This window comes from Carex rostrata, chromosome 2 (genome assembly GCF_964058835.1).
Source record: "Carex rostrata chromosome 2, lpCarRost1.2, whole genome shotgun sequence".
NCBI lineage: Eukaryota > Viridiplantae > Streptophyta > Magnoliopsida > Poales > Cyperaceae > Carex > Carex rostrata.
Window position 1 is genome coordinate 7,944,544 of NC_135919.1, and position 9,991 is coordinate 7,954,534.

Below are 9,991 nucleotides of genomic sequence, written 5' to 3' on the forward strand. Positions count from 1 at the left end.
CGGAAATTCCTGTCGCATATTCCCTGTAACAACTCGTGTACCGGTTCAAATATTGGACCATGGACGGCAAACATAGTGACTTGGCAACACCAAATTCAGCACAGAAATAGCTACAGAAAACTGGTTACATACATCGTACGGTACAATCTGCATGCCAAGTCTCATTCATAGCCGTCCACTCAAGAAACGATTGGACAAAGACCTGATCTTCTCTTCCTGCAATATGGGACCCACAAAGCCGGGAGGTAAGGGGGTCTCCTTACTTTTGTCGCGTATTTGATGGACTCTTCTGACATGCTGTCGACCAGTAATCTCAACTCTCTTCTCTCTCTTTTTTTTATGAGAAGACTTAAAATCTCAAGTTTGCTTGGTTTTTGGGATTCGTGTACTTGGGGACTAAAATAGTAATTGTGAAAACTCGAAAGAATGTTGTCCTGTTAAGTCGCCAAATTTGGACTGATATAATTGTCGCAAGTTAAAACGGTTTAGATTAGATAAAAACAATTTCAAGATGAATTTAAAAAAAATATCTTTTTTCTAGTTTAAATGGGATTTTTTTTATAAATTATAATTAGAAAAAAAAAATTATGAAACCAACATGATTATTTTCTTTTAACAAAAATAATAAGAATCGAAATGTGATTTCAGCCCCGAAATTTTTTTATTTTTGTTTTTGGAATCAAAATAACAATTTGGTCACAGGTATTTTTACTATTTTTCAACGTATTTTTTTTTCAAAATCTGTGAAAACAGTTGGGACCGAAATGGTAATTCGGTCACCCCCCCCAAAAAAAAGAGAAAAATGATATTTAAGTTCTTATGATTTTTGTAAAAAAAAAAAAATCATGATTTCTTCAAAATCTATTTTCTAATTATGATTTATAAACAAAAAAAATCTTTAAATGGTGCTTGTTATTTTGAGTGTACGTTTGGATGGGAGCTAGAATAGTTAAAATAGCGAAATTTGAGAATAGAGAAAAATAGTGATTTTTAGATTATTATGAAAATGGTGTTATTCGGATTAGTAAAAATGTTGTTTGAATTGTACATTTGAAATAGTGAATAACTGTAACTGATAAATAATAGTATTAATAAGGTGTTGATTAAGAGAAAATATAGGCAGATGGGGTCTTAAACAAATTGTCACAACGTGAAAATAATATAAAGCTGTGTCAATTTTGTCATTTTGAGATTGTGTTGACAAAAATCCGAGAAAGAGGCATTTCTTCTTCTTCTCTTCACACTTCCAAATAGTAGCTATTTCAACATTTGCAAGAAATAGATAATAGCAACTAAAACATTTTAGAAAATGAAATGGATTGTATTTCATTGATTGTGTCTTTAGAGGTATGTCTCTATCTCCTTTTATAGAGAATTACAATGCTTCACTAACTTGGAATACAAATGCTAATTACTATTGCTAATCTAACAGTACATGTTATAACAAACTATTAGGCCTAAGAGCATATCTGACAGTGATTGCTTATGCTGATGTGTCAATTGTTTTTGTAATTGCTGGGTTATATGGCTATTGCTTATTTAGCAATTGTTGAAAATAATTGCTTAATAAGAAATTATTTTCTAAATATGAGTTGGCCAAATGTTTAATTCTTATTGGCTAAATATTTAATTCTCAATTGTTTGGTTGACTGTACCAATGTAGGAGTGGATTACTTAATTTTTAAAGTTTTTATAATTATTATTTAGCAATTAATTTCAATTACTAAATTAGAGATGCTCTAACTAACTAACAAACTCTCATTTAGTTCACAATTAGCTCCAGTAGCTTATAGACTGTGTGCCTCCAGATTATTCCTATTACAACTATTCTTAATAATAAAAATATTCTTTGAATGCACGTTGTTATTCCGAATATCTTCTGTTCCATTACACATCCAAACATACAACTATACAAGAATACAAGTGGATTTATATTATTAGGCTGGATTTATTCGGTTCATTTCCCGGCAAAATTGGGGCCTCTGTAATCAAATTTCTGTAGGAACACGCAAGAGGTACTATTATTATTTTCTTCCCTCGGAATTTACGCGCGAGGTGCGACGACTCTCTACATCCGATCCTTTATCGACTTGTGTGTGGTGCGTAATTTTTACTCCTCGTTCTAACTTCTAACGGTCTTTTACTTTGCAAGCATCCGTTAGAAAACTTAATTGTTATTGTGTTATGGTTGGAAAAATAAATAATATAATTCTTCAGCAAAATATAAATTTCAATGGATGTTTTGATTGCTTGCTGTTATAACAAACAGTAATATTGTTCGAAATTATCTGTTTTCTGCATCTTTTTGAATGAATTGGGAAAATTAAAGGATTTATGATAAACGAATGTTTTATGAATTATTCACATGATACTCTAAGACTGTGTTTGAATGAAAACTTGAGTTAGTGATTATAATGAGCTAATTTAATTTTTGATTGGGTTAATAAAATAATATGTTAATTCACAAAAGACAAACAAAAAATAATCTATTTTCGCTAACTCAAAAAACACATCCAAACGTAAAATTTCCCCGTTTAATATAGCGAGCTAGATTAGTTTGGAATAGTTGCTAACTCGGATTAGCATTATTCTTTACCTCATCCAAACACATCTTGAGTTATCACAAATAATTCATGGAATATTGTATTTTTTAAAATTGCAGAATTTTCATATTTTTTGTATGTTAGGAAAGCAAATTATTCACATTTTACACACACATATATATATATATTATACGAATCATCAACTAGATATCATATTAAATTATTTTAGAATCTCTAATTTATCGCCGTAATTATTATTTTATTTAATTGTGTTCGATAAGATAACATTCTACTTTTTTAGTGCAAAGTTTGTCCCGCGCACAACACACAAAATTAAAAAGCATGAATCTAGTTATAATTATATTAGAATTCTAATATTCTCAATAAGAGACCGTAATAAGAGACATGCTAGTATCGTCGATTTACAATTTTAGCTTTTTTTTTTGTAATGCAAGTGTAAGTTACAACAGTGATTTTGTGACAAATGCAATTACAATGCTTAGTGATCTAGTGGCAGATGCAATTACTATGCTTAAAAAAATAGAGTAAAAATTTTAACTAAGCAGTTTTGACTTCACACAATGCTTAGTGATCTAGTGGCAGATGCACCACTTCTAAAATTGTGCGGTGTATAAAGTCAAAATTACACTGTTAAAAGCTCAACCAAAAAAATAGCTCTTTTAATTAGTTTGGATTGTCCAATTTAACATGTTCGGATCAAATTTGATCTCCAAACTGGAGAGATATTTTGTTGTGCAAATCTAATATGTCCTTTTAATGAGACAGTTCAATTTTTTTTTTGTCATTGAGACGGTTCAGATCGAAAAGAGAAATAACAGCAAAAACGATTTTTAGTGAGTACCACAGTGACAAATAAATTATTTGGGTTCAATTCGACAAGGTAAAAAATTCGTGATTCGGAAATAATTCGGATATAATTCGGATATAATTCGGAAATAGTTCGGATATAGCAATTACTAGAGATCTCAGTCCTACAATAGAGAAAAAAAATTGGAAATTTTTTGGAAAAAAGTTAATAAAATTTACAAATTATTCGGATTTAATTTGATTAAAGTTCGGTTAACAGAATAATTCAGTATTCAGTTCAACATTACCAAAAAAATAAATTATTCGAGTTTAATTTGTAAATTATGTGACCATGCTGAGTGATGAGCACCGAGTACTGACCTTTGTCGTAGAAGATCAAATTATAAGTACACATTTGGAATACACGGACTGGCAGACTGGACTCACTCTCGCACATCATTAGGTAATAGGTAGTCGAATTTAACCCAGTGTATATAACTATATATAATATATTCCGGTGTCTTGGACTTTAGCTTTGTTTTCTTAAAAATCTCGACTGGAATGAAATTAAATTCTTTTTACTGCTTTTAAGTTCTTATTTTCTCACAGAAAAAGACAGCTCTGTAATAACGGAAGACTGCAGTATTTGTTGGTACTGGAGACGAACTAACAATAACTGAAAACAGGTAAAGGAAGAGCAGACACCAGAGGAATTCCCATCCTCTCACGTTACCGGACTGAGTACAATTGAATTGGACGGTCCAAAATTGTTCTTTTTAACTTGACACGAATCTCAAAGCGCAAATAATACCGTTCCTGCGTCATCCCGAGAAAAAACCGGTTGAAAGTAAATCTAGACCGTCCGTTTCAATTGTGTTGAATCAGGTACCTGAGAGGATACGGATCCCAGAGCAGAGGGAGAGGGGAGCATGAAACGCATGAATTAATGAACATCAATGAGGTCCTAACACTTTCAGACCTTTTTCTCACTCTGCTCCTAGATTCCCGGTCAAACGAATTCGTATCCTCTGCATTAACCGAAAAAACAATTTTTCAGTTAATAATATAGACCGTCTACCCCGCTTTAGGATTCGTGTAAACTAGATCAACGCTAATACTAAAGAGTCCCTGAATTATAAGCTGCGGTCCGATTGACTCCGTTTAAATTTAAACGGTCGAGATGGGTTAACTCAAAAGATATTCTTTAGAATTAATGTAGACGATCCGGACTCGGTCAAACAATCTCAACACCTTCCCGTTTTCTTTTCTCCCTCCTCTCTTTAAAGTTTAAACCCCCCACCACTTCCTCCATTGCAAGTCCTACACTACACCTCAATCTCTCATGGCCAAATTACGCTTTCGCCTCCGCATCTCACGCGTCATCCCTTCCTTCAACTGCCGTTCCAAAGACTCCACATCCACTGCCACATCCAATCCCAGTTCCTATACACCTACCTCCTACAATCTCTCTCCCTTTCACCATCGACGCCGCCAGCCTCCGGTCGTCTCCACATCCGGTAACTGTTGCTCCCGGCGTGTTCATCACCGTCGCCTCCTCCGACCGACGTCCTCCTCTGGTGGCGAAGCTGATGCAGAGGCAGACGATCTCCCACTCGCTAGAGCCATTCACGCCAATTATCTCTGGACTAAAAATGAAAAATGGCATGTTGTTTGTTGTGCAAGCTCTGAGAATTCCCCTTCTTCTTCACCCCCTCGTAGCAAGATAGACTCCAATCTGTTTACTTGTAGAAACCCTCGGTGCACCAGAGAAAGCGATTCGTCCGGGGACGACAGTGGTTGGTTCAGCACTGACGAGGAGTATGGCTATGAAAACCGTGAGAATTACAGAAGGAACTGTTTTGCGGTGTCGAAACTGTCATCGGAACCGAGAGAGGATTTCAGGCGATCAATGGCTGAGATGGTGGAGGAGAGAGGGATATACGATGTTGAAGGGCTGAGAAGGCTGTTGCATTGCTTTCTATCTTTGAATGATCGTCGCCATAGGCAAGCAATCTTAGCTGCCTTTGCAGATGTCTGGTATGTGATCTTCCCATCGGTTGCTCTGGCAGCTACTTTTCCAAAGGTGTTTTACAAATGTTGAAACATAAACTGGATTCATGTAAATATTTTACTGTTGTTCATGCTGTTGGTAAATTAATTGTGAATGCTTTCTTTTTAATTACTTCTTTGTTTTTCTTGGAATTTTAGAGATAGATGCTGCTTTTTATTCGGTAATTCTAGGGGTGAAAACGGTATAAATAAAATATCCGATCCATATTTGAAAGCTTAGATGTTAGTGAATATCTGATATTCGAATATCCGTGTGGAGAAAAATATTGATATGATTTTACGTGTCAATTATTGGTATCCGTATTCAAATAGTAAATAAATATCATGTTAATATATATTATGAAAAATTTATGGTATTCATCATTATAATTAGATAGATATTAAAACTATAATATTTTTTAATATGTTTTTATACTATTTTAATAAATATCAGATCTGATCTGAATTTGAATTGTGTCCTTGACTAGAACTAGGGTGTTCCTAAGTTTACTAAGTTCCTTAGTGAACTTAAGTCTAAAACTCATTGAATCAGTTTTAAATGATGAATCTGAACCTTTGAAATTCACATACCTTACGACTTAATGCTTCTACATGTGAAAATTTTAAACATTAGAATTAATTTAATATAAAGTCAAGCGGTCAAAAAACTTTCAAAAAATAAATGCATTAAAATTAATTTATCAACCTTCTAATTTTGACCGATTGATTTTATACTAAATTAATTCGAACATTTAAAATTTTCACATGTAATGCATCACTTCTGAGGTAGGTAGGTTTCAACTGTTCAGATTCGTCATTTGAAGTTGATTTAATTTGAAAAATTTTAAACTTGAGTTCACCCAAAAAGTTCACTTAAGAACACCCTATCTGGTTGATATCCGTTCCCAATCCGTATCCGAAATATAAAAATAAATATAAATATAGTTTTACCACTATCTATACTCCGTATCCGTTCCGTTTTCACCCCGTACTGCAATAATTTTATATACAAAAAAGGTAGAATATTAAATTGTAGTTGACAATTTGCTAAACAGAGGAAGAAATCTCGAATGGAACACTAAATTAGTTATGTCTGTGCCTGTACTGGTGTTGCGGTTGAAGATGAGAGTTTCTTGATTAATGTGTACGAAATAAATAACTACACCGGTAAAAAAAAATTGAGTAGAACTAGGCGCTCTTAAGCTAATCAAAGTTTTGGTGAGCTTAACTCTAAAACTTATCAAATTGATTTCAAATGAAACCCGTCTACCTTACGTGTGATGCATCTACATGTGAAATTTTTAAACATTCGAATTAATTTAGTATAAAGTCAAGCGGTCAAAAAACGTTCAAAAATGAATGCACAAAAATTAATTTATTAACCTTCTAATTTTGACCGCTTGACTTTATACTAAATTAATTCGAATGTTTAAAAATTTCATATGTAGATGCATCACACGTAAGGTAGGCAGGTTTCAACAGTTCGGATTCTCATTTGAAATTGATTTTATGAGTTTTAGAGTTAAGCTCACCAAAACTTTGGTGAGCTTAAGAGCACCCTAGTTCTACTCAAAAAAATTTAACATGGACATGTTCCTAAAAAAGAATGCGGGACAATTTTGGGGAAAAAGTAATAATTTGAATGTTTGAAAAAGCATGAGAACAAATTCATGTAAGAATGCATGAGAATTAATTGTTCAAGTGTATTATGGAAGTACTTGTAAAAATTCTTAAAAGTTTGAATTTTGTTTCTTCCATTTCATATTATTTTTATTTTGTACACATATAATTTTGCTCTTGTATGGTTTCTTATTGAAGCTCGTACCTAATCTCTGTTTTAACATAAAATTCTAAATAGGCAAATTTTCATTATGCGTAAGAATGGGTAACAGTCTAACAGAAGCAAATGTAAATTAAAACAGTTTCTATGAGATGAGAGCTTGGTCGAGAATAAAAGAAAATACACTTTATTAATTAAATTGTTATCTAAAAAATAACAATATATTTTCTAAACAAGCTCACACATAAAATACAACAATATACAATCTAATAACTATTTTAAGTCATAACTTGAATAACAAGCTCTAAATAAACAACAGTATTTCAAGTAAGTCATCCTAGTAAAAGCAATTTATTTCGTCTTTTAAACTTCAACCACCATCAAACAAGGCTTAAAATAGTAATAAGATTGATAGTTCTTAGCTAGCACAAATTGGGTCAGAACAGACTGGACAATAATCCTTGTATTGGGCTCAAAGTCTATTCTCTAACAATACTGCTATAGTGCTGTTGGTCAAATCAACGATGATTTTTAGATGATCGTTTGAAATTTTGGGCTTCTTCAATACCTACTTGACTGTTTGATATGGCCCTTACCTATCTTTAGAGCAAGTCGCATGTAGAGTGGAAAAAATGACACGGCGGAGTCGGTTCCATCACGGAACGGTATAGCACGTATGACCGTTCTGTATCGTGACTCGCGTGTTCTGTGACGTGACTATCCGCTTGCCGTAACCAGCTTTTGAAAATTTTGGCACAGCACGGTACGTAGATTCACGCGAGTCACGTGTAATTAGGACCGTTAGGTCGTAATCAAATGATGAATATTGAATAAACTAACTTAAATTATGAAAACAATAGTTAAACGTGAGAAACGTAACCAGTTACGTTTGGACACGGCACGCTAGTCACGGTGTGACTGGCGTGCCATGACCATCCCTCAATATTTTGGTAATGGCACAGCATGTGTCATTGTTCACTTGGTCACGGTACAACACGAAACCAAAGTCACGGTATGTTAGTCACAGCACAACATGGCACGACACGTTTTTTCCACTCTAGTCACATGCATATGTTCGTATATATATTTTTTTTTATCAATGCGTTGTATTTAAGATTCTAATGAAATCTCTAAATTTCATCATTAACGTATGCATAAATCTATTTTTTATTAAATTTAAAAATAACACAAATTTTTCGACTTAAATCCCCCGGATACATTTACAGTGCATTGAGAGCGTATATTTCATAATTCTAATAAATTTGAATCAGATTTTAGATTCATAAATTACAACAAATGACAAATAGTCTTATCATCAAATACATTTGCAAATTTATACATCAACTATCATGTTAACAAACCCCATGGAATATATTCACAACAAATTTGCACAAATTTAAGAGTTTCTCTATTCCTGTGTGTGATTTTTTAAGACACTGAATGGTACCCATCAATTCATAGTCACAAAATTTGCGAATTATTTGTTATTTTGGTGATGTCGAACCGAATGTCGAATTAATCAGTTGACCGAATTTTAACCGAATTAAACCCGAATAATTCGCAAATTTTATGAATTATTCACGAATTTTTTCCATAATATATATATATATATATAGAGAGAGAGAGAGAGAGAGTTGGGCTAAAATGAGGCTCATAGCGCGTTGGTGAGCCATGACTCATTTTAGCCATTTTGAAAATTCAAATAACTGATCCGAACCGTTCATCTTATTCTCCGTATTGAAATGTGTTTGGAGACCAAATTTTATATTTTGCTCTCTTGCATGACTGTGATCTCTGATCCGAATAATTCCGAATTATTCTCGAATTATATCCGAATCATTCTTAAATTACGAATTTTTGACATCACCGAACCGAACCGGAATAATTCATTTGTCACTATGATATCCATGTTGGTTAAAAAGATGAATAAATAAATATATAATAAAAGCATTTGACAAATCTCATAGAATATTCCTCAAAATATATTCATAATTGTTAAAAAAAAAAGTTACTCCTGGAGCATGACTCCTATTCTTACTCAAAAAAAAGTTACTCCTCTTTTAGCTCATGGCCCTTTAAGCTCATATAATAATAATAATGTATATCTCTAAAAATTGAAACACCAGCTGTAGTGGCTGCAAATGGCCCCTTATTTTTTGCTCATCTCTCTCTCTTTTTATGTAAAGACAGAAGAATAAAGTTAGCGGTCGAGATTTAATGAACCCACTCGTGTAGGAATGAGCCCTTAAAATTCGTCAACAATTCCATATTGGGTCCACTGCATTGGATGCCTATTTAGTTTTCAATCTTGATCACAAGTTGCAGTATATTTGTGGATGGAGGATTATTAACTTAAAGAAAATAATAAATTATTTAAAGTATTATTTACATGCAGTGTTGTAAAAAGCGTCTGTTTAGGCTGATTAATCGATCGATTAGTCATTAGCGGTGATCAAATCGTCATAGATTTTTCTGATTAATTGACCGATTATTCATAATTATTTCTGATTAATCGCTTGGCGGTACCCTGTCCGTCTAACGACCGCATACCATTATTTACAACATTGTTTATATGTTCGCCAAAATAGTAGTGTTCATATTTTATTACTGAGGAGGTCCAACACCTCACATCTTATATTTTTATTTTTAAAGTTCAAACTGTTGATCCGAACCACTCCAACATGATATCCATACTAAAATATGTTAGGGGATGAAATTTTATAATTTTTGTAATTTTTTTACTATTTTTTAAGATAGGTACAACATTAGTGTATCTGGACTGTTCAAAATCAGTGATTTTCTGCCTATTTAA

General features: G+C 33.0%; 1 protein-coding gene across 1 annotated transcript; it reads left to right on the top strand.

Moving 5' to 3' along the window:
* Window positions 1–4,662: 4,662 nt before the first annotated feature.
* On the top strand, window positions 4,663–5,453 carry LOC144572574 (uncharacterized). The gene has a single exon (XM_078322204.1). It carries the CDS (start codon window positions 4,693–4,695, stop codon window positions 5,449–5,451), a length of 759 nt encoding a protein of 252 aa, XP_078178330.1. The 5' UTR covers window positions 4,663–4,692; the 3' UTR covers window positions 5,452–5,453.
* The last annotated feature ends 4,538 nt before the right edge of the window (window positions 5,454–9,991 follow it).